At 45.5% G+C, this 25,264-nt stretch overlaps 1 protein-coding gene and 1 pseudogene across 1 annotated transcript; one reads left to right on the top strand and one right to left on the bottom strand.

Annotated features, from left to right (window-relative positions):
* The window catches only part of LOC100147010 (cytochrome P450 2B11-like), a 52,107-nt pseudogene extending 28,469 nt beyond the window's left edge, over positions 1-23,638 (bottom strand).
* On the top strand, positions 680-10,606 carry CYP2B46 (cytochrome P450 family 2 subfamily B member 46). The gene is made up of 9 exons (XM_001498389.3): positions 680-885; positions 1,422-1,584; positions 1,674-1,823; positions 2,550-2,710; positions 3,146-3,322; positions 5,195-5,336; positions 6,266-6,453; positions 7,442-7,583; positions 9,920-10,606. The coding sequence occupies exons 1-9, from the start codon at positions 721-723 to the stop codon at positions 10,186-10,188; spliced, it is 1,557 nt and encodes a 518-aa protein (XP_001498439.1). The 5' UTR covers positions 680-720; the 3' UTR covers positions 10,189-10,606.
* Positions 23,639-25,264: the final 1,626 nt, after the last annotated feature.

Below are 25,264 nucleotides of genomic sequence, written 5' to 3' on the forward strand. Positions count from 1 at the left end.
TCCAGAAGAGGAGACCAAATCCTTCAACTCAATGCCAGGTCCATGAAGGCAAACTCATTGTGTTGTTCATTGCTGTACTCTCAGCACCTAGACAGTGTGTGACATATGACAGGTATTCAAAAATATTTGCTGAGGAATGAATGAATAAATAAATGAGCGGCTAAATCAGGTAAACCTCCAACTCACCCAACATGACTCTAGGCCTCCCTATCAGGCCATGTTTCCTTCTCCCTATCTCACTCTCCTATGATGCCCATAATAAATCCTTGTCCCCAAAGGACACAAGGTGCCCCAGTTCTGAATGCCAGCTACTGTCGATCACTCATGTTGCAATGCCCCCCACCCTTTGACAAAACCAGCTGAGAGCCACCCTTGCAGTGCAACTAGCCTAAACCCAGCCTCACAAGTTCCACAGTTGACAACTCCACCCTTCCTTGAGAGAGGTGCTCTCCATTCAGTGGCATTGCCCACGGAGATAACTCTGGCCAGCCAGGGACAATGGGAAGGAGGCCTTGGGATGCAATGAAGATGCTAAACTCCTGGTCTGTGTGGCACCTCCCACATTTAGCTTCTTGTTTCCTCTGGAGAGTTACCTGGAATCTGCCAAGGTACATTCCTGGCATACCTTGTCCCAGCAATCACAGAAATAAGACAACAAACAAGAGAGCAGCCTGCTTTTTAAGAGAGGTAGGAGGAGGAAAGACAGGCACAGAGACAACCATGGCGCTGATGGCCATCCTGCTTCTCATCATCCTCATTGGCCTCTTGCTACTCTGGAGCCAGCCCACTTCCCGGGGTCGCCTCCCTCCTGGACCTTGGCCTCTGCCCTTCCTGGGAAACATTTTGCATCTGGACCACAAGGACTTTCTCAAGTCCTTCCAGGCGGTGAGATGGGGAGGGCAAAGGGGTGGAGAGCAGGAGGGAGTTGGACAGGAAACAGCTCACAAGCAGAAAAGCATGTTGGGGTAAAACTCTGGGTGGGACTTGGCCGGCCAGCTTGGGGATTGTATTCATCCAGCAGCGACATGGCCCGACTTACCCACTGGAGAAGCTTCTGGAATTCCTGTGGGAAAGAATGGAGGAAAGGCAGACTGGAGGGAGAAATTCTGATAGACTTGACACTTAGAGCTGTGGTCCTGTGGCAATTGGGAAGAAGAAGTACTATAACTCAGGTGAGGGGAGTCTCTGCAATTCTTAAAATCCAAAGCTGCGAGGGTTCTTGGAAAAGCCGAAAGAGAAGGATACTTGGGGTGAGGGAATGTGTGGGAGACGTGAAGGAGGCCACAGAGTTCAAGTCTCCATTCTTCCCTGATGGAGCTGCAGCCAGTGGGATTTAGGCTACCCTGGAAGGTGTGATCCAGGTGGGAGCGTTAAGACCTTTCTCTTGAGTTAGAGAGTGAGATCAGGACCTGCCCCCACAGCTGCGAGAGAAATACGGGGATGTCTTCACGATCTACCTGGGGACCCAGCCAGCCGTCATCCTGTGTGGGTACGAGGCAGTGAGAGAGGCCCTGGTGGATCAGGCTGAGGCTTTTTCTGGCCGAGGTCACGTTGCCATCCTCGACCCCATCTTGCAGGGAGCTGGTGAGTCGGGATGGAGGTGGGGATTGGAGAGAGGCTGAGAGAACACCCCACGCCTCCTCCCAACCTTCCTTACATACTGCACCAATCAGGTGTTGCCTTTGCCAATGGAAAGTCTTGGAAGACCCTTCGACGATTCTCTGTGGCCACCATGAAGGACTTTGGCATGGGGAAACGGAGCATGGAGGAACGAATCAAGGAGGAGTCTCAGTGTCTGGTGGAGGAGCTGCGGAAATCCCAAGGTGAGCCCAGGATGGGGTAGAAAGACAGAGGGGCAGGCAGAGTGTGAGCGAGATGGGGACAGAGATGAGGACAGAGAGAACATGACTGATGGAGAGAGAGCCAGGACACAGACAGGTAGATTCAGACACAGGTTCAGAGAAAGACAGAGAGAGAGAAAGAGTCTAAGAGGATGAGGATGAGAGAGAGAGACAGAGACTGGGAAGAAGAGAGGGAAAGGCAGAGAAAGCAGACAGAGAAACAGAGAAAAGAGATAGAGAGACAGAAAGGCAGAGGCAAACTGAAGACACTGACAAAGATTGATCCAGAAGCAGAAACTGCAAGGAAAAGACTTAAAAATATAAAAATAGAAATAGATTAGGGGAGACACGGAGGGTCAGTGAGGCAGGGAGGCAGGGAGCACGAAGAGATGGGGCATGAAAAGACCAAGTACAGAGAAGCGGCTGAGCCTCCAAGAAAGAGTCAGAGACAAGACCAGAGAAAGACACAGGAAGACCAAGAAAGTCAGACCCGGACAGGGACAGAGAAAAACAAGAAGAGACACATAAAGAGGACTCTCAGAAAGAAAAATGAGGTGCAGAGACCCATTGAGAGCTGGGCTGGCCAAGAGACAGAGAAAGCCATCAACCAACAAAGCCAAGAGAGCACCGCCAGTGCAATACAAGGGTTAGGGCAATACAAGTGTTAGGGCAATACAAGGACCTACATGACAGACCTCTTGTCCCCAGGGTCCTATCTGGATCCCACCGTCCTCTTTAACTCTGTTACGGCCAACATCCTCTGCTCCATTATATTTGGTGAGCGCTTTAATTACCAGGACACCCAATTCTTACGGCTGCTAAATTTAATGAATGAAGTCCTCATCATCCTCAGCTCTTTCTACAGCCAGGTGAGGCCAAAGATTCCACAGTGGTCAGGAATTGGGGTGGGTGAACCCTGGGAAGGGATCAGATGCTATCTATCCTGAACACTGAAGCAAGAGGGCATCAGGAGGTTGCCTTTCTATGTACGTATGTCACACCCTACATCCTTTCAGGTGAGGCAATGTCAGATTGGGAGGAGGAATCAGACCTCTGACAAGGTTGGACTTTGAAAGAAACCTCAGCAGACATAAGAGTGATTGCGGCAGGGTGCAGCTGTTCCTGCCCCACTGTGTGTCTGGGTGTGTGGGTGTGTGTCTCCTCAGGTAGGAGTCGCATTCCTGAAATCCACGTGGAGAATGGTGCCCTTCAGAGGTTTCTACTGTGCAGTGCACAACGTCAACACCCAGAACAGAAGCCTAGAGCCTAGAACCGGTTCTGAGGCCTTCCCTGCTTCCCCGTAGGTGTTTGAATTCCTCTCTAGCATCTTGAAACACTTTCCTGGCCCACACACTCGCTTGTACAGAATCATTCAAGAAATGGAAAATTTTACCTCTGAGAACATCAAGAGGCACTGGAAAACGCTGGACCCCAGCAACCCAAGGGACCTCATTGATTCCTTCCTGCTCCGCATGGACAAGGCAAGGGTTGAATTGGATTAGGGATGGGTGGGAAAAAGAGTTATGGGCACACTACTGACATTGAGATAGTGTGTTTGAGTATGATGTATGTGTTGTTTAAATATTGAAATTCTTCCCTAGGGGTTAGTAAGAATGCCAATGACCCAACCCCACTTCCCCTCATTCCCTACTTAGCTCCCCAGGATCCCCTCCTGAAAAGTCTATTAAGAGGCAGCAGCTAAAGAGTTAAGGTCTGGCCCAGCAGGAGACCTCTGAGACCCTGTTCCCCCACCTCATTATTTTTTTTCTAATATTTTATTGAGGTCACATCGGTTTATAAGATTGTGTAAATTTCAGGTGTTCATTATATATTTCAGCTTCTGTATACACTGCATCATGTTCACCACCAAAAGTCTAGTTTCCATCATCACAATACATATGTGCCCCTTTATCCCTATCTCCTTCCCCCCACCCCCTTCCCCTTTGGTAACCACAAATCTGTTCTCATTATTTTAGTGTTTGTTGTTTGTTTTCCAGTGAAATCATATGGTATTGTTTTTGTGTTGTTTCTCTTAGCATAATAATCTCAAGGTCCAACTGCATTGCCAAAAATGGCACAATTTTATCTTTTTTAATGGCTGAGTAGTATTCCACTGTGTGTGTGCGTGTGTGTGTGTGTGGACTGCATCTTCTTTATCATCCATTGATGGATGCTTAGGTTGTTTCCAAGTCTTAGCTATTGTGAGTAATGCTGCAATGAAAATAAGGCACATATAACTTTTCAAATTAGGGTTCTCATGTTCTTTGGATAAATATTCAAAAGTAGAATGGCACGATCATATGGTATTTCTATTTTTAAATTTTTGAGAACTCTCCACACTGTTTTCCATAGTGGCTGCACCATCTTACATTCCCACCAGCAGTGTATGAGGGTTCTCTTTTCTCCACATCCTCTCCAACATTTGTTATCTTGTGTCTTGTTAATAATAGCCATTCTGACAGGTGTGAAGTGATATCTCATTGTACTTTTGATTTGCATTTCCCCAATAATGAGTGATGTTGAACATCTTTTCATGTGCCTATTGGCCATCTGTATATCTTCTTTGGAAGAATGTCTGTTCACATCCTCTGCCCATTTCTTGATCTGGCTGTTTGCTTTTTTTTGTTGAGTTCTACGAGTTCTTTATGTGTTTTGGAAATTAACTCCTTGTCGGATATATGATTTGCAAATAGTTTCTCCCAGTTGGTGGATTGTCTTTTTGTTTTGTTGGTGGTTCTATTTCCTTGTAGAAGCTTTTTAGTCTGATGTAGTCCCATTTGTTTATTTTTTCTTTTGTTTCCTCTGTCTGAGAAGCCCCTCCCATTCTGATTGGTCAGAGACCCAAGTCTGTTCTTATTGGTCAGAGCCCATGTCTGGTCTGCTGCTTTGGAGGCTCATGTCTGTTCTGACTGCTCTGGCAGGAGTCATACAGGTTGTTAAATATCTTCAATGTTACCTCTGGTTATACAACTGCAAGAGCCAATCAGGAGAGTAAAGACACCAAAGGACAGAGAAGATCATAAGAACAACAAAAAATCAATCCCTAACATTATTGAACGCTTCCATACATAATATCAAAACAACACCTTTTGATGAACTAAGGCACAGAGAGATTAAGTTCCTTGACCAAAGGCACACAGCTAGTAAATGATAGGGCCTGAGCTTGATTCCAGTCTTTTGGCTCCAGAGCCCACTCTTTTGCTACGTTGTTGGCCTTGAATAAAGAAAAAATGAAGCAGAGAAACAGAAAAACAGGCACAGAGTAACATGGGTGTGTGAGGGGAGATGCAAAGACCTAGAAACTAAAATGGATGCAAGGAGCGGCATCAAGGATTGTCCATTGCCTCCCCCAGGAATGCTCAGATCCTGAGACTGACTTCCACCACAAGAATCTCATCCACACCGTGCTCTCGTTGCTCTTCGCTGGCACGGAGACCTCCAGCTCCACACTCCGCTATGCGCTTCTTCTCCTTTTTAAGTACCCGGATGTCTTAGGTGAGCTGGGCTTATGGTGCATGGAGGCATGGACATTGGAGGCTCTCTGAGGCCTTGCTGGAAGGTCTTTTGGAGATAGGTGAAAACAGACGACTTCTGTCTTAATCAATATGAAAAATTAAAAACCCCACCCCGTAGGGGTTTGTAACTTATACTGAAGCCTTGCTGCCAACAAATCTCTTTGAATTTGACAAGGTACTTCATAGTTTACACAGTTTTTTTCATTCAATGAAGCAGTCTAAGGTTTAGAAGGTACTTTTGTACTTATGAAGTGTTTTGTAATTTGCAAAAACACTTGGGAGGTTGTAAGGTGCTTTATGGTTTACAGGGCATGCTCCAGGCACAAAGCATTATTATTCCCAAGGCATATTGCAGTCTACAAAAGGACGTGCTTCTTGACAGAATTTGGAGTATACTGCTGATTTACAGCTAAATAAAAAGCTGCTAGAAAGGTTCTCATGTGGATGGTCTGTAGATCAGACTTGGAGAAACTCTCATCTAATCAAACCCCTTTATTTTACACATAATGAATTTAGTCCCGGAGTGGAGAAATGACTTATCCAAGATCACATACCAAATCAGTGGGACAGAGGGACATGACCCCACTTCCAGCCACAACTCATTTTCAGTTTGTTTTTTTGAAAAAAAAATAGGTGCCTTAAGTGTTGAATGAATTTCCACCCGCCCATCCTTATGCAAGTGATTCCCTCTCATAACTAGAGTGGAAACAACAGACAAGACTTCCCACGAATCAAGCCACTGACTTTCTTTCTTGATACTTTCATTGAGAAGGAACAATTACCCAACATCTCAGTAAACCGTTGATGAGAACTTCCCCCCAGTCTGCAAGTCACTTTTTAGGTGACTTGGCTAAGCCCATTGTTATGGACATTCATTGATAACCCTCCTGTCACCCTCACCGTTCTTAGAGAAAGTCCAGGCAGAGATTGACAGAGTGATTGGCCCACATCGTCTCCCAGCCCTTGAAGATCAGGCAAAAATGCCTTATACAGATGCTGTGATCCATGAGATACAAAGATTCATTGACCTCATCCCCTTTGGTGTCCCCCACCTTGTCATCAAGGACACTGACTTCCGGGGATATCATCTCCCTAAGGTGAGACCAGCAGGGCCACAGAATCTTGGATGGAAGTGCTGACTGCCTGCAGTCTTTTGCTTCATATCTCTGGTTGTTGGATTGCAATGAGAATTTTTATTGCCAGATTTCTGTTGGACGAAGGGGCATTTTAGAAATACAGAGAAGAATTCTCCCTTTTGTCTGGCTTGTATTTTTCCTTTATTAGACGTTAGATTTCTGAAAAAAGTATATATACTTGTTGAAACTTGTAATACAATAGGGCATTATTTTCAAACTATTTTATCATCTCCCCTACCTTCCTCATTCTTGAGAAGGCATTCACAATTTGGCTTTTCTCCTTCCACACTTTCTTTGAATTATATGGACATATACCACATATGTATACCAATATCAGTTCATACTGTATCTATCACTTTGAAACTTGTGTGTAGTGTGCACATTTCCACCCCTTCCTGTCTTTATGCTCATACCAATACACTTTCAACCTATTTTTATTTTGTGATTGTATGTGTGTGGCTTTCCTTTTACAGTATAAGAGTATGCTGTCAATATATTTTCAGGTCAAGGCATAGAGTTCTAACTCATTGTCTCCATGGTCGCAAATGTTCCTGAGTATTGATGTACCTAGGAGTGATACTCATAATATCTAACCACCCAATGGGCACACCCATCTTATTAGATTCCTGTCCTTGTGCAGGAGTCGGGTCCTTGGAGGCCTCCACTGAGCCAGATGTGACCCTTTTACTTTATGGTTCATGGAGCAGTCCAAAGGATGTTTGGGAAGAAGAGTCAAGGTGCTCAGTGGAGATTCCTGGAGAGCTCAGGGCACAACCAATAACCAAATGGGGCAGAATAATTCCATTCACCATTTTATCAATTATTTTAACCATCAACTGTAGACCATACAGCGGATAAAGGTTATTGTCAACTGTGTATGTACCATCGTTGATTCAACTGCTCCTTGTTGATGGCCATTTGGGCCCCCTTGGCTTTGATGTCCTCTTAGGACACTACTGTGTATGTCATGCTGACCTCTGTCCTCCATGACCCACGCCACTTTGAGAAGCCAGATGTCTTCTACCCTGGTCACTTTCTGGATGCAGAGGGCAACTTCAGAAAGCACGAAGCCTTCATTCCTTTCTCCATGGGTAAGTCATGCCCTCCCATCTTATGAGAATGCCTGCTGACCTCCTGTCTGTGTGTGATTTTCTCCCTTTGTCCAACCCCAAACACTGGGTGAACACCTTTGAAAAAGATGAGGATTCTGAAGGAAAGAGAAAGTAAGACATCTACAGACACAGAGATATTGTGAGGGAGATGAGAGAGAGGAGGGATGATGGGGGAGAAAGATGGAGACGAAATCAGTGATGGAGATAATGTGACAGACAAAGACACACACATGCATGCACATGCACACACAAAGAACAGAAAAGAAAATAATTTATTATTGATCACTTGTATGTTCCAAGAATTGGGAAAAGCATGTTCAGCTTTTCTTTCAAAATAAAAGTAACTGTATAATTTTTCCATTTTTTATACAAATAAGGAAGTAAAGTTGAAAGTGACAATCACCTGCATTCACTACCAAAATCTTGTCTGTTAATGTTTCAGAAGATGTGCTTTCAAACTTTTTACTAAATATGTGGGCACACACCAAGGTAGGTGATGGATGGATGGATGGGTAGATAGATAGAGAAATACATACATACATATATACATACATACATAGATGATAGGTTGGTAGATAAAAGAAAGGGCAGAGGGAAGAAAGAGAACAGAAGGGAAGAGGAAAGAAGGAAAATTCAATGACTTATTTCTTATGAGCCAGTTGTTAAAATCCAAGCCCCAGACTAGAGTGTGGCCCAGAAGGCACTTAGGGCACAATAATTGGGGGAATTCTCACTCTTATGGTCCTGCAGTTGTCCTGATCCAATCACATACCAGATAATTCAACTTTTAGCAACTCACTTGAAATTTATCATACGCTATAATTTTAAATCTCCTTACATCTGTTTCTAGTATATTTATAATCTGATGTATTTTACAAAAGGTTCTTCTTTTTAAAAAATTCCAGCAGAATTTTGTGTTGAGAATTCTCAACTATCTTTTTGGCTCCTGACACATGATCAAATTGTTTTTCTCCTTTGACCTGTTAAAAAAAACTATAGTGGATGTCTTAGTGTTGAACCAGGCACTCTTTCGTAGAACTGGAGCAAGAGAGGCCCAGAGAGCAGGGGGCTTGCCCGAGGCCCCCTAGGAAGTCATGACATATGTTACTCAGGGCAGGTTGAGCTGTGATAAACAACCTGAACAATTAGGCAGCTTAAAGCCTAGAAGTGAATTTCATGCTCATGCAACATGCCCATCCCAGGACATCACAGTCCTGTAGAGATGGGGACTATCAGAGACTCTATCCTGACACAGGCAGAAGCAGGGTAAACAGCATGGCAGACATCCATCTAGCCCTCACTTGATTGGCCAAAGCAAGTTCCATCCAAGTTCAACATGGCAGAGATGTTAAATGCACCCAGGGATGTGCCCTGAATATTTGTGAACAATAGTGCACTTTACTACACTGGGTGGGGCATCCCTTTCCCACTGATGCTGCAGGTCCAAACTATGGCCCAGCCCAGGGGCAAGTTTGCTGCCCACTCTTGATTATGCCAGTGACACACGCTTGTGCTAAGTCAACAGTGAACCCTGGGGGCTCCCTCGAGGTGGGACAATTTTGTGATGATGGATCCCATTTTGCAGGAAGATGAGTAGGGGTTATGAGAGGCAGAAACTTAAGGTCAAGGGTGGGTGGGGCAAGCTATTCAAAATGTTTATCAGGTGTGATGGGGCCACTGACCATTCATAACTGCCACTGGTGGTGGCGTTGGAACATAGTCTGGGAGGCTTACCCATTTGATGCTGATTGTGGACAGGTCTAGGGTCCAGGTGGATGGTCAAAGTGACCAGACAAGTGGGGGCACTCAGAAGCTTAGAACAGTGGCTGTGCATCACCCATTCAGAAGTAGTTCAGTATTTTAATGGCCAATCCAGATCCTGGTGCCCACCTACTGCATATCAGTCCAGGATGGGGGCCGCAGAGGTGTCAGCTCCCCTCTACCTCTCTCTCATGGCTCCTCATAACCAGGGCATGCTAGTCCAATGGTTTCACATTATCTCATGAATTGACTTAGTTGAGAATATACTTAACCAGAGACACAGAGAAAGAGAGATAACAGAAGAGAGACAAAAACAAGGACCGAGAGAGACAGTGTGAGTCACGGCAGGGGATAGGCTGAGAAGAGGTGGGACAGAGAGAAACAAACACAGACACACACATGTTGTTGGCATTGAGGACAAGAATAGGAGCAGAGTTACCTCACAGGTAAGTCTTGTAAATGAGCCTGCAAATGTCCTGGGTGAGTGGGGGTTCAACAAGCAAGTGCTCTCAGAGGGTTCCCCCCAGTGACACACATGTCCCTTATGTCTTCAGGAAAACGTCTCTGTCTGGGTGAGGGCTTGGCTCGCTCCCAGCTCTTCCTCATCTTGACCTCGATGCTGCAGAACTTCTCCTTGGGCTCTCCTCAGGCCCCAGAAGACATTGACTTCACACCCAGGATAAATGGGTTGACAAAGCTGCCCTCTGTGTTCCAGCTGTCCTTCCTTCCCCGCCAGGGAGGGGGACAAGGGATGCAGACCCCCTCAGAATCTTTGCATCCAGCCCCCACCTCTGCCCACAATGAATTTGTGGAGGTCTCCTGACTCCTCCCTGTTCACTCTCCCCAGTGGAAAGTACTTTCTGTAGTCTTTCCTTCATCCAGCCTGTTGTAGTCACCATTTATCCCAGACGGCCTGCACTGTTGATGGAGAGTAAAATCTCAGGGTTTCAGGGTCAAGAAATACTCAATAACTTACCACCATCCCTAGCAGACTTAGGGAAACTGAGGCCGAAAGGAAGGAAAGGTTTCCATCCAAGATTACCGAGGACAGCAGCAACAGGTGTCCCTTGTCCACATCTACACCCCCCACCCCCACCCTCCTGTTACCTACTTGAGTTGAAAAGACCAGTTCAGCGCACAACTTATGTGCTGTGTGACTCAAAAATATCTTCCTTACCTCTCTGATTTTATCCTCTAAAATCAGCGAGATCAAAATAAAGTTCTACCATTTCTAGGCAAAACGGCTATCTGTGCTGCCTTGCTATTATCATTTCCTTTTGGAAGTGAAATTCACAGAACATAAAATTAACTCTTAACCATGTTAAAGTGTCCAATTCAATGGCGTTTAGTACAAACACAATGGTGTGCAACCACCATCTTTATCTTTTCCTAAATATTTTCATCATCCCAAAAGGAAGCTCTGTACCTATTAGGAAGTCAGGAGGCAAGGTGGTAGGAGGGAAAGGACTATATTACAGTTTGCTAGCAAGAGGGAAGATGGCCGACTCGTCTCAGAAAGAACCATCTCACCGAACAAAGAAGACAAGCCAGTTATATACAGGCTATTCTCCAGGTTGGGGAGGCTGCTGGTCTCTGTGTGGGGGCAGACATCTGATCCCAGCTCCTGATACTGCATTGTCTTACTGGATATGCATCAGAGAGTGGAGCGATGTCCTATACCCTGATCTTTCAGTTGTCATTGATGATGGCTATCAGCATAGGCTCTCTGCCTGGGGGTCATCACATTCCTAAGGAACTCAAAAGAACAAAGTTATCACCTTAATTCAGCTGGCAGGGGCCACAAAATCTACGGAGCATGTGAAACCAGCAAACAGTCATTGATGATTAAGTATCTAGGTGCTAAAGTTTTCCCTTTTTGCAATTACTGATTATAGTTTTTAGCTCTTTAACCCACCCATTGTTAACTGTGCTGCTTAGGCAATATGCTACCTGACTCTCACTAGGCTCCTATAGATAACATCTCCCTGGAACCTGGGTCACCATGGTAATGGGTATGTGAAGTGTGTTTCAGGAATCAGAACTCCTTGTCCACTTCAGGCCAGATGAGACCACCAACTCATCAACTGGGCCTGTGCGGATGTCCGATAGGTGACCTTTTGACGTCAAGAGGCTAAAATCTCCACCCTCAGATCATGCTAATGCTGCCATTTTGTGAATGTGGGTCCCATGAAGAGGCATTATCTGGCTATGATTGCACATGTCGTCAATTACTAACCTCTCCTCACCTCCAATCACCTCTCTCCACATTTCAGACCACCTTGCCTCCTATCCCATAAATATCCCTGAGTCCCTATTTTCAGGGACGTGAATTTGAGACTCTTGCTCTTCCTTGCTCACATGGCTGCCTTGTGATTAAACCCTCTCTCTGTTGCAATCTTGTCCTCTCGGTGTTTGGCTTTCTGAGCAGTGGGCAAAAACAAACCTGGTTCAGTAACACATGTCTGGGCTAGTTAATCAGAGGTCATTTAAAGTTACAATGTGGTTTCCTAACTACAATATGGCTTCTCTTATGTCAACCTTGTGTTGAGTCAGTATCATTTTCACATGACTGCAGAGCTATCCATGCCATATTTTGGTTACTGTTAAGTTTTGTTTGGCATGATTTCTCTGTTCCAGGATGAAAGTGCTCATGTACTTAAGACCCATAACTAGGAGTAAATCAAACAAATCCATGTCACATTGTGTGAAACCTCCCACAGTTCTTGTTGTAGAATCCAATTTCTTTTGTTTAGTGACAAATTGTTGGGATAAATGAATAGTTTGAGCAACAGAAAAGGAATAACCATGTCCTGTACCATTAATAGCGTTGGCTATTGGCCAGGTTTCAGGATCATAGTTAGTAATATCAGATGAACTGTGAACATTGGAAGTCTACCTCTCTGCCACAATAAATTGTTTTAGAGCATTGCAAAGGGAGAAACCCACCAAGGTAACCCATATGTATTAGAAAGGGGAAGTAGGCCACATATTCAACAATTGGACTGATTAATATGTGAAGCAAAGGAATGAGCCCATTGTAAAAAGACATTGCCATCAGAGGTCCATGCAGTAAACAACCATAGGATCAGAAAAACTTTAAATGACATTCTGGTCACTAATTAAAAGATTTTGTGCTTAACCTATGCTGAGGGAAAGAGGTCAGACACAAAAGATCACACGTTGTGTGATTCCATTCATTTGAAATTTCCAGAATTTGCAAATCAAAAGAGAAAGATAGCAGACTGGTGTTTATCAGGGGCTGAGGGGAAGGGAGAATGGGAAATGACTGCTAATGGGTACAAGGTTTTCTCCTAGGTGATGAAAGTGTTTGAAACTAGATAGTGGTGATGGATGCACAACACTGTGAATGAACTAAATGACACTAAATCATACACCTTAAAATGGTTAATTCTATGTTATGTGAATTTCATCTTAATTTTAAAATATATGTTGAGGAAGAAGGAGCAATCGTTACTGCCTACAAACATAGGTTCTTTATCCACCACACAAGAGGGCCAAATGAAAACTAGAATGCCAGCCTAATGGCAAGGAAGTGGTTTTTATTTCTGGTGATATCAGCCGGGAGACGAGAGTGAACCCTCAAATTTGTTTTGTTTCATCTCATCTCCCCAAAAGAGAGGAGGCAAGGGGTTTTATTTCATTTAGTCCTTTTTCTGGGGTTTTGTCCTGTTCCCTTGCTTGGAAATTATTCCTTTGTCTCCTCATTATGCTCTTTCTCTGTGCTTATTTCTAGGTTTTAGGTGAGTTGGCTATGTCTCCTGATCTTGGAGAAGTGGCCTTATGTATGAGATGCTTTATGAGGCCAAGCAATGTGCTTCCCTCTCGTCACCAGTCCATGAGAACGAGGAGTGACCCCTTTGTGGGCTATTTGTGTCCTTCCGCTGTGGCAGGGTTGCTCCCATTGCAGGTACCCAGGGAGTCTAGTCTTTCCTTCCCTGGCCTGCTGTTTGTAAATCCAGTTTGGGGAACCTCAGCACCATTGGCTACAAAGCCTATCAGCACACTCCTATTGCAGTTTTCCTGTTAATTGGGTTGATACCCAGTGTAGCTCGTTGCTAGGCTCAGGGGCTTACAGTTGCTATAGGCCTCAGGCCTACAAGGCTGTTGTCGGTTCTCTTAGGAGTGCAGCTGAGTGGGGCTGGCCCTAAGCAGGGAGCACTCAATTGTTTTAGGCTTTGGAATGTGGGGCTGATCCTTTTTATGGCTATTTGTGAAGCACAGTCTTCTGCCACTGATAAGCCTCACCCCGCACAGGAACACACACACCGTCAACACAGTCCTGGTCCATGCAAACTTCTCAACCCCCTGTAGTGTACCCTGATGCCACACTGTAGAGGCCCCCACCTCTCCACCAATGGCCCCCACAGTTCAACTGGTCCTCACATGGGCCCTGCCCCACAGACGCAGATACCCTGAGGCAAGGGGTTTTAAAGGTTTGTGAGGAATGTGGCTGCTTGTAGAGAGGGAGGAGAGTCAGTGCCTTTGCTGGTTGGAGTTTTCCCACCAGCCTACATTCAGCCTAAAGATGTTGTTTGCAGGGAGGAGGGAGAGATGATAAGGAAATTTGCAGGCAGGTGACCTTGGTTGTTTGTTTCCATGGCAGATAGTGTATTCTTGAGCAGAAGTCAGGGAGTAAGCAGGGAAAGAGTGCTTTGGTTTTAACCCCATATATGCGGGGTGTGAGGTAGGGGAACTGATATCAGGACCAGTATCACTATAGTGAAGAGTTTGAGTTCTAGTGCCAGGCAGACAGAGTGTGAATCATGCTCCTCCTCTTAGTAGCCATGTGACCTCAGACAGCTGATTCCACTGACTAGCCCCTGTTTATGCCATAGGACATGACTATTGTACCCACCACACTAGGCTAATGGGAGGAGGATTCAAGCAGGATCATATATGCACAGATCGTGGAGAACAAGGAGGTGAAAAGTGGAGGCTGTGGCTCTTCTGAGGAAAGTGGAAGTCTCTCGGGGTGAGCTGTGACCTGGGAGGTGGAACTGCAGAGATCCTGAGCCGGGTTTCCCCTTTAGCCCTCACTTCCATAGGAATAACACTTCTGGAATTCTCTTAACAAAGGAAAGGAAAACATCCCCTGAGTCCTTAAAAGCTGTAGCATGATAGAAAGAGGTAAGACCACAGAAAGGACTTTTCCACAGAGGCAGCAACCAAGGAAGAGGAAGGGTATAGTCTTGCAATGGGACCCTCAGAGGTGAGATGACATGGAGAGAGTGAGGGGCCATTCTCTGCCCCTCCACAGTCTTGGAAAGAAGTGAGGGAAGAGGGAGTGACACTGAAAGCCTCCTCCTTTATCTCCATGGTTCTTCATCTGCAATCTGACAGCCTTGGAAGGTCATGTAAAGAACAAGTTTCCAGGAATTTGCTAAACCTTTCAAGTTGATAGACGTTGTGCCTGTGTGGAGATATCTGAGGAAGGGTCCACATCTTTCTGGAGCATCCAGAAGTTAGGAGACATGAGCTTAGAGATACTGGGGGCAGGGCTGGTTCTTCTCCTGTAACTGATTCTGTAACCCAGCTCTTTCTAGAACAGCATGATGCCTGTTATCTCCCTCCCACCCCAACCCCCCCATCCCTGGGGCTGTCCATTTAGACAAACTTTGGCATCTCTTTTTGGCATCTCTAACACCATTTTTGTTCAGCTTGTCTTTCTGCCCGTGGTGATCAGACTCAGTTTTTTTCTCTGTCTATATCTCCTGTCAGGCACTGTTTCTCTGTCTCTCTTCTCTGTATCTTCTTTTTCTGATTTCTTCCATCTTGTTTACCTCTCTGTCTCTATTTGAATCTGAATCTGAATGCAACTCTCTAGCTCTCGTTTTTCATCTCCCTCTAAAGATCCCTTTTCTCTCTTTTGCTATGTTTTCTCCACTTAAACCATTCTCTTTTTCTCTCTTTCTCTTTTCTGTTTCTCTCCTTCTTCTTCCCCGTTCTCTCCTCCTGTCTCCCCTCCTCCTTCCTCCTTTTTCTCCCTCTCCCCTCCTCCCTCTATTGTCTCACGTTCACTCTATGTCTCTTTCCACCACTATCTCCCCTGTCTCTATCTCCCTCTGTCTCTCTTTATCTTTCTTTCTGTTTTTCACTCACCCTATACTTCTCTCACTCTCTGTCCTTATTTATACACCTCTCTGCCTCTCTCTAAATATAGGACAGGACTACTGAATGAAGGAATTGACCCTCACCCCGTCACAAGGCCCCCAAATCTCACGTAAGATTAAAAGAAGGGTGAGGCCATCTCACTGGGTAGAGGCAGGGCCCTGGGTCACTGAAGTCACTGATGGAACTCAAGATTAGGGACTTGATTCTCAGGTCTTCCTTTCTACCAAATGTTGAGGACTCTGGGGCTAGAGGTTTTCTCTGAATGGAGCCAAAAAGTGGGGAGCGGAGTTAGAGACACATCAGAGTATGTCAAGACCCTACTTGGCTCCCCAGTGCCAGGCAGGTTAAATCCAAACTCCCCCCAATTTTCAAGGCCCTCCAGCAGAGGTCACCACCCTTGTCCCCTTCTGGAATCCACACCCCAGGCTTCCTGGGATCTTCCAGTTTCTCAGTGCACCATGCTGTATCGACCTTCAGGCTCTGCCCTTGCTGTTCCTTCTGCTTTGAAACAGTCTTCCCAGTGGCCAGTTGATGCTCATGATGTCTTAGCTTAGAATCCAATGTTTCAGGTAAGCTTTTCCCCACCAACATACCAACAGTTGTCAGTACTTCCTATTTTGTGTTCCCAAAGTCCTCGTTAGAGCACTTATCACAATTATGATTACTTATAATAATAATAACTGCCCCTTTGACACTTACTTTCTGTCAAGCCATTCTAAGCACATTGCAAGCATTAATTCATTCAATTAGATGTTACTTTGTAACCATATGATGAATGTCCATCTTCCCTGTTTGGCAATAAATTTTCTAGGGCAGGACCTATGTCTCTATGTGACTTGTTTGATGCATTATCTTCAGCCTCAACACACATTGCACTCAGAGTAATGCTGAACAGATATTTTAACTGAGATTTGGAAAGGTTGAAACATTTGTCCAGGGTCCAGCTTGCCAAGATGTAATTTGGGACGAGATCTCACTTCTCAAGCCCCATTTAGAGTTGTAGTGAAGATGGAGTAAGTTAATGCAGGTAAGGCAACTAGCACATACTCACTGCTCAAAAAACAGAGACCTCTCCTTGATTGACTCAAGTATGGGATGGCACCTGTACTCTGATGTCTGGGAAAGGGAGTGCGAGTCCAGCTTACCTATGGAGAAGGGGATGAAAGCTTCATTCTTCTTCAGTGCTCCATTGGCATCCAGAAAGTGGTCAGGGTTGAATACATCTGGTTTTTCAAAGTAACGTGGGTCATGGAGAGCAGAGCTCAGGATGGGATGTACTTCAGTGCCCTGAGGGAAGATCACAACCCCATCCCTAAAACAAAACAAGAGGACCCCTACTGATAAAACCAACAAGAGTTCAAGTTTGGAGATTAAGAGAACCCAGGATGCCCACCTAGGACAGATGTGGGAGCTCAGCTGGTCTCACCTTGGGGATGATGCACCCTCGGAAGTGAGTGTCTATGTCTCTGGTGACCACATGGGGAACGCCAATGGGAATGAGGTCTGAGAATCTCTGAATCTCATGGATGACTGCATCAGTGTATGGCATTTTGGCTCAGTCATCGAGGGCAGGTGGTGATGTGAGCCAATCACCTGATCAATCTCCGTGTGGACCCTCTCTGCACAAAGGAGTAGACCCAGTGAACCTCATTTCAAAGAGACATTTCACCAGGGACACTGCTCTATGGGCCAAGGAACCAAAAAATATCTATAATAAAGGGTTAGCCTATTGACACCCCTCAGAGCAATCAGCTTGGGGTGGGGGGAGGAGGGAGGAAGTAACAAGAATTCTCACCCATTGAAATCTAATGAATGTTATGGATTTTCTCCCCACATGCACAGGTAAACACAGACACACACATACCCATGTAGGCCACGTTTTTGCATAGAATTTCAGATTAATAATCCTAGGCTATGATCCTGTCAAAATTCTCGAAGTTGAGTTGAAAAATGAACTACTAATTATTCTAGATGTAGGACAGATGAGGTATTGTGCTAGGTCCTCAGGAATACAACAGTGAAATAGGTAAATAGGTTAGTCCATGAACAAGTGGATAAATAATGAATAAAACAATCAACCGACCAGTGGATCAATTCATGAATGGAAAGATTGATGAATAAAAGAACATTAATAAATGTATGTATTTATTTACTCAAGACTCAATAGATAAACTAATGAATCATTAATTAATAAATGGTCCGTAGGTCAATAAATCACACAAATGGGTGAATGGCCAGATTTAGGAAGGAATAAGCAAATGAATAGATTAGTGAGGAAATGAGTTAAAAGAGGAGTAAGAGGATGGATGGATTGAATGATAGATGAGTAAATCGAGAATGAGTAAACAAGTGAATTATTAAATGCATAAATGAAGGAATATAGGGATGAAGGATGAATTGAAAGACTGACTGAGGGAAGGATTAAAGAATGAGATCTAGCTCATAGAAGGACAGATGGATGCATGAAGAAATGAATGAGCCAATAAATCAATGACAAATATTTCATTCAATTAATCAGTGTTTCAAAGGATGAACAGATTAATCAATTCATCCAAAAAAAGAATAGAAGTGTATGTTTTAGGATAAATCATAGATAAAAGAAACTGATGATACAAGTTAATTAATGAATAAAAGGACAGACCAATGATGGATGGATGGATGGATGGATGGATGGATGGATGGATGGGTGGGTGGATGGGTGGGTGGATGGATGAATTGGTCCTTAAGTGATCAAAGGAAACAGTGGGAGAACAGATTGACAAACTCTTCATCCATCCATCCACCAACAGCACTGGCCCTGTTGGGGCCTCCTTCAAAACCTGCAGTGATCCAGGTATAAGAGGGGAAGGCACCCTCTCTCATTGAGGAAGGACTCCTAGCCTCAATTCTGCCGCCACAAAAGTGGTCAGAAGACCCCCATCGACTGGCTGTCCCCCACCTGCCCACCTGTGATGTGAGGGTATTTGAGCATGATCAGGAATCCATAGCGGAGAGTGGTGCTAATGGTCTCAGTGCTGGCGAAGAAAAGCGAGAGTGCACTGAGGATGAGATTCTGCTGGTGGAACTCACTGTTCGGGTCGGACTTCTCCTGGGTCCAGGGGGGTAAGATTGATGTTAGTGGAGGCTAGAGCCTCACTGCTGTCATGTCTCTTGGGATGCCCTCCACCAATTTCTGGGTCTCTCATACCACCTGGCTCATTTTAATTTTCTCTATCCTCTGCATGCACAACCACATAGCTCTATATCGGTCTCTATCTCTCTTCACTCTGTCTGGTTCTATTTCAATCTCTCTCTCCATCTCTTTGGCGTGTTTGTCTCTTTTCCTCTGAAAGCCCCTTCCTGCCTCTGTGGGTCTTCTCACCTGTTGCTGTATTTTAGTCCCTTCTTCTATATTTCCTGTATCTGTCTCTCTCTTCTCTACTTACTCTTTCCTTTCATCTCCTCACTCCGTTCCTCCAGCTTCTCCACTACCTTTCTTATCTCCCCTCCTCATCCTCTGTTATTCCCTACCCCGCTTCCCCACTCTTTCCTATTTTCCCCTCCCTCCTTCTCACTCCTCATCTTTTCTGCTCTCTCCTCCCCTCCAATTCCCCTCTCCCAAACCCCATTTTATCCATGTGGAGCAGGTAGGTATCGATGAAGTCCCAGGGGTTGCTTGGGTCCAGGGTTTCACGGTGCTCCTCCACACTGTGGCCAATGAAGGCTTTGATTTCCATCAGGTTTTTGTAGACTTGCCTGTGTGTGCCAGGAAAGTGCTGCAGGAAGTCAGAGAAGAGCTCGAACACCTGCAGAGGCAGGAGAGAAGGGGCTGTGAGGTCCTCCTGGGGCGGAGGCCACATGGAGGGGCAACCCAGCCGGGCCCTGATGCCCTAAATGGGCTTCTCAGTCTCCCTCTGTCTCTGTCTCTGTCTCTCTGTCTCTCTCTGTATCTGAGTCCCTTGCTCACGGATTCTATGTCTCCTTTGATCTGTTATTCTCACATTTTTCCCTTTCTGCATCTTCCTCTCTCATCCTCATGTCTCATTCTCATCCACCTCTCCATCTCTCCTTTCCACCTCTCCTTATTTCTGTTTGTTTCGCCTTCTGATCCTCTCTCTGGCCTTCTATTGCCTACCTCAGCAGTTTATCTGTTTTGCTCAAACCTCTCTATGACCCTTCCAGCTCTTGCATCTCCCTTGCTGTGTCAGACATTGACAACACGATGTTTACACAAGATAAGCCTACTGAGCACTTAGACTATTTATTTACTTTAGCGTATTTGTACTGTTTTGTCTCTTGATAAATGTAATACCTAACTTCTTGCAAATAACTGAAAGAAAAGCAGAAACGTATCAATGTAAAATTCCTTCTCAATCCCTCCTTCTATACATAACCGTTATTAACTCTTTGGAGGATCTCCTTCGAGTCTCTTGTCTCTCCATGGTTCTCTATGGTAAGAGAAAATTGAAACCATTGGGCTTGTCACAAATACTCACCACAGGCCTCATTCCAGATTCTTAACAGTCCTACCTGTGAATCTGACATACAGCTGGTGAAGAATGACAGCCAGGCATACTGTTCTTCAGTTTGATATTTTTAACTTAACATACAATAGGGGTATTTCCAGACTAGTCCAGAAAGATAAACTTAATTATTTTGTTTTAAAAGAGGAGCATTTTCTTTTATAATCTGGTAGAAATTTTTTTAAAACAGAAAGGAGGAGAAATGGGGAAAATGAAGAAATGTAGTTTCTTATTTTCGTGTATCCTTGAATTTCTTCAAGTGAGGGCCTTTGCCAAAGACAGAGGCAAAGATTCAGAGGAAGCAAAGACAGAAGAATAGAGAGCCTGAAACTGTGACTCATTCTCTCTCACACACACACATACACACAGACACACACGCAAACATACTCTTTTCAACTGTCCCTCAGGATCTCTTCATTATGCCTTTCTTTGTCTTGTTTTCTCTCTGTCTTGTCTCTTTTCCTCCCCTGTTCTCTCCTCTCTCTTCCAAGCCCTCATTCCTTAGTCTCTCTCTCTCTATTTTGGCCACCCCCATCACTCCCCTTTGTTTCTTTTAGTCTCTGAGTCCCCTTCTCACCATCCCTCCCCCCATCTCCAGGTCTCAGTGTTCCTGTCTTTTCCTGCTGTTTCTGCCCATCTTCCAGCCCTAAGCTGCATTTATAGCCAACAAGGCAGATCACCCCTTTCCCCTGCTCTGGATGCCCTCCTTGTTCCCATTGTCCCTCACTCTCTCCCTGACCTGACTGGAGAAGGATTTGATGAGCGCATTCGACTGGTAAAACAAGTCCAGGAGCCAGAGGAATTGGGCATCTCTGCAGGAGAAGCATTTTCCAAAGACAATGGAACAGATGATGTTGGCAGTAATGGCATGGAAGAAGAAAATGGGGTCCTGGAGGGCTCCTGGGGGAGAAGGAGAGGGTCACCAGACACAGACTCAAAGGCCTGGGAAGTATTTGTCTGCTGCCTCAGCTCTGTGTGACTGTCCTCTTTTACTCAGGAAAGATGAAAAAAACAGGACCAGGAATAGCTAATATTCATTAGCCCGTATTAGGTGCCAGGCTCTATTCTAAGCATTTACCATAGTGTTGTATTCAATTCTCACCAAAACCCATGAGAAAAATGCAATTCTGTTATTATCCCCATTTCATAGACGGACGATAGAGGGATTATGTCACTTGGCCAGGGTTACCCAGCTACTCATCACTGGGGCCAGGACTCAGACCCCAGCCATCCAGCTACAGAGCTTGTGTGGTTGGTCCCCAATGAGGCCACAGCTCTGATTCTGGGAGCAGGTAGAGTTCAGTCCCAGGGGCCAGTGTGGCTCAGAGTAGATGTTCAATCAATCATACATGTAAATTGAAAAGCTCTGCTCTCCCTGTCTGTTTTCGTCACTGGACCTTCATCTCTTCCCTCCATTTCTTGGGCTCTGGCCTTCAAGAATCCTTCTGCCCTTGTTAGTTGATGTCTGTGTACCCCAGGCTTAGCCCCATTGGAGAGACGGTGGGCAGTGAGCCCAGGAACATCAGGTAGGTGCAGCCTGTCTCTCTGCATCTCACCTGTCCATCTTACTTACTCCCCTGCAGACTGTTTCCTGAACCTGTCTAATTTTCTCTGCCTCAGTTTCTCTCTTCCTTTGTATCCTTCTGCTCCTCCGAGACTCTTCCACTCTCTCTCTTGTCCCTGCATGTCTCTCTTGGTCTTGATCCCTCCATCTCTCTCTCTGTCTCCTTCTCGGTCTCTCCGTGTCACTCTGTTTCTTTCTGTCTTTCTTCTCAGCCCTCTGTCCCTATTCCTGGGGTACTCCTCGTGTCTCTGCCTCTGCCTCTGTTTCAGGGTTCTTGCACCGGCACCTGCCTCTCTCTGGTACCTTCCACCTGCACCTTTCAGAGTCTCTACTCAGAAACAAACCAACACTGAGCCTTTCCCTCACCACTCAATCTAGAGTAGCTCCCACCACCTTCTAAAATGTCACTCTGCTTTATTTTAATCATAGCTCTTGTCCACCTAATATTTCCTTATTTGTTTGTTTTATGTGCCCTGTGCTATGCCACATCACCAATGTCTAAAATATTTCCCAGCAAACAGAAGGTGCCCAGTAAATTATTATTGCATGAGTGAACAAATGAATGAGTGGATCAAAGCAGCTGCCATTTAACTTACTATACACTAGACTGTGTGCAATATCCCGTTTAATCTTCACAGCAATCTAAGAAGGCATGCATTCTTGGAGTCACCATCTCATTTTACAGAGTAGGAAGCCAAGATTAAAGCTTGAGTAATGGGCAAGAGGTGAATATGGAAAACAAACCCATGTCTGTCTGACTCCAGAAGGATTTGGGAGCATATGGGGGAATGGAGGAGGAATAGTGCCACCCTCTCCAATCTGACCCATCATATCACCCATTATTCCCTCTCCATCCCTCCCTCTTTCAATCTCTCTCTCTCTCTCTCTCTCTCTCTCCCTCTCCCTATCTCTGTCCACAAAGATGCAATAATAATGGAGGATCATGGACACCTTGAGAATCTTTTAAGGGAATCTATGGAAGAGCATTAGGGGGATCTGGAACTGTCAAAATGTTATGCTAAATGTGTATGGATAATGTAGGGGAGGGGACCCAAAGCTTTAATCAAATTCCCAAAGGATTTAGTGATCCCCAAATTATTAGGCAGCTTCAGTTTATGAGGGCATTAGAGATGAAGAGACCTCTGTGCTGGACCCAGGCTCACCTCAGAGAAGTCCCAGCTGGGTGGCTGTGGACAAGTGCCCTTCCCAGGCTGAGTTTCACTGTCCATGCCTCTAACACAGGGATAGCTCCTTTCCCAGCCCTCTTGCTGCAAACAAGACCTGATGAATTCCCACGAACATACAGATAAATCTTAGCCACAGAATTCTGAGTGAAGAAACTAAGTCCAGGTATTTACACATAAGCATGGTATGCTTGTGATACATTAAATACAATGACAATGAAATAACATGCACTTGGGGCCTTCATATCTGTGATAAAACATTCCCTGTTAAAAGTGAAGGGATGACAAGCCCAAGATTCAAGAGTGTGGTTGCCATGGTGGGGGAGAGAGAACAGAGAAGCACAGGGCAGTTGGAAGTGATTGTCACTGCTCCAATTCTCTTTTCCGTAGTGGGTTCACAGGTGTGGATTGCATTATTAATAAATAAATAGATCATCAAACATGAAATCATGCCTGGAAGTCAGGGATACAGAGCTTAGTAAATACTCCACGGTGTCAGCAGCTATTACAGTGCGTTAATGTTCATTATTGTAAGCACTTTGTACCTTGCCTAGTGTCCTGCTCTTCTTCTTGCCTCCCCATTGTCCTGGCACTGCCATGAGCCAGTCATTGCTGTCTTTTGTTGGCAGAGGAGAAATGTACTTGATTAGTGCCACTACTATTTTTTCTCTCTATTTCAGTGATGAGCAGGCACCCAGAAATACGACAGAAGATGGTAGAGGAGGGTGAATTGCTACACCCATGGTTCACACATAGACACCACTTCATAGCCAATTACCTGCTCCAGGCACAGTGCCCATGCACCTCCAACAGAGCAAGAACACCTCTAACTATCTGACCACCATCCACGATGCACAGCTCCGTTCTCCTTACTCACTCACCTTCACACATCCCACCCCTGAGCCTGAAAGGATGCCTCACTCCTTATGGGGAGTGATCACCTCATACAGAGGCAGGGAGCCACTCTCAGACCCTGTCCATCTGCATCTCACCCTCAGGAAGGATTTGAGTAGGCCTCTTCTCACCATCTGCAGAAGGTTCCCCAAGAAGGACAGAGGACGGGGTCTTTGTGGGGGCGGCTGTGGGCCTTTAAGTGGCCTCTGGCCAGGAGGAGCAACAGTCCTGTGAGGAAAGTAAGGAACAGGAGCACGCTGAGCTCCATGGTCCCAGTCTGACTGCCTTCCAACCCACTGCAGCCTTCTGCTGGCCTTTTATCCTGACCCTGCCTCCCCACCCAGTTATGTAACTTCCTCCATTCCCTACCTCCTCTCTCATCATTGTCCAGGAGTGTGAACTTTAAAGAGAGGAGCTAAGAGACCCATAATTCCTGCTCCAGCAGCCCAGTGACCTGCTGACTCACTCCCCCTGTACTCCCTCCCTAGATGTTGGCATAGGTACTGTGGTAGAGATACCAAGGTCCACATGAGTGTTTGTGTGTATACCTGTGTGTGTGTTTATATTTCTGGGTATGGGTGAGCATGCATTGTCTACTTGCATGTGTTTGTCCGTGTCTGCTTGCATCTGTGTGTGTGCTTGCATGATTTCCATGTGTGAAAGTGTATTTGTATTCACGTGAGCATGCTCATTTGTGTTTCTGTGTATGAGTCTGCATGTGTTTATGTGTATATTTTTTCATATGTGCAGGCTTTAATGTACTTATATGGTTTCATACCTAAAGGTGTGTTTGCATTTGCATGGTGGTCATGGTATATGTCCCTGAGTGTGAATCTCTGTGTTCTTGTGTGACATTCACAGATGGGAGTGATGGGAAAACAGAAGGAGAGGGAAGAACTTGCGATTCTCAGAGGTGGAGGAGGTCAGGTGGAGAGAGACTGAGACCTGGCAGGTAGAGGATTCAGCTCTTCTGGATGTCTGATTGCTCTGACCAGTGCCAGGTGGCTCTCTCCCTGCTTCTGGCTTTGCCTTCACAGTGCAGGAGTGTTCTCTGACCCTCACTTACAATCTGTATGTGTGTGCCTCTCTCTCTCCTGCTCTCTCTCTCTCTCTGTCTCAGTGTCTCTGATTCCCTATTTATACTCCGAACTCCAGGCATTCAGAGACTGGGTCCAGTTTGATTGATGTCCATTGGTCTTGCACCTGTCTCTGTCATCACTCTGAGCCTGCCCCCACCCAGCCTCTGGCAGGCTCAGTCCATGTTTGCTGAATATGTGAATGAATGTGTCCATGTCCACCTGTCATGGCTTGGGCCTTCCTCTCCACCTCTCTCTGTCTTTTTCTTTAAAAGGGAGTGGGGGAGATGAGGCACCATATTTCTTGCAATGTTAGGCAAAATCCATGATGGACCCAGAATCATGACCCTGGCAGTTGAGTCAAAGTCCTCTGACCCAGGAGGAGAGGACCAACAATCCTGACCTCTTGAAGTCAGGGGTGGAACCTGTACTTTCCTGACCTTGGAGATCTGCCACCATGGACTTTTCTGAACCCAGGTTCTGGTTCCTGCTGTACTGTGTGATCTGGCACTGAGCTTAGGTCTTCATTCCAGTCCCAAGAATCACT

This window comes from Equus caballus, chromosome 10 (assembly GCF_041296265.1).
Source record: "Equus caballus isolate H_3958 breed thoroughbred chromosome 10, TB-T2T, whole genome shotgun sequence".
In the NCBI taxonomy this organism is placed as follows: domain Eukaryota; kingdom Metazoa; phylum Chordata; class Mammalia; order Perissodactyla; family Equidae; genus Equus; species Equus caballus.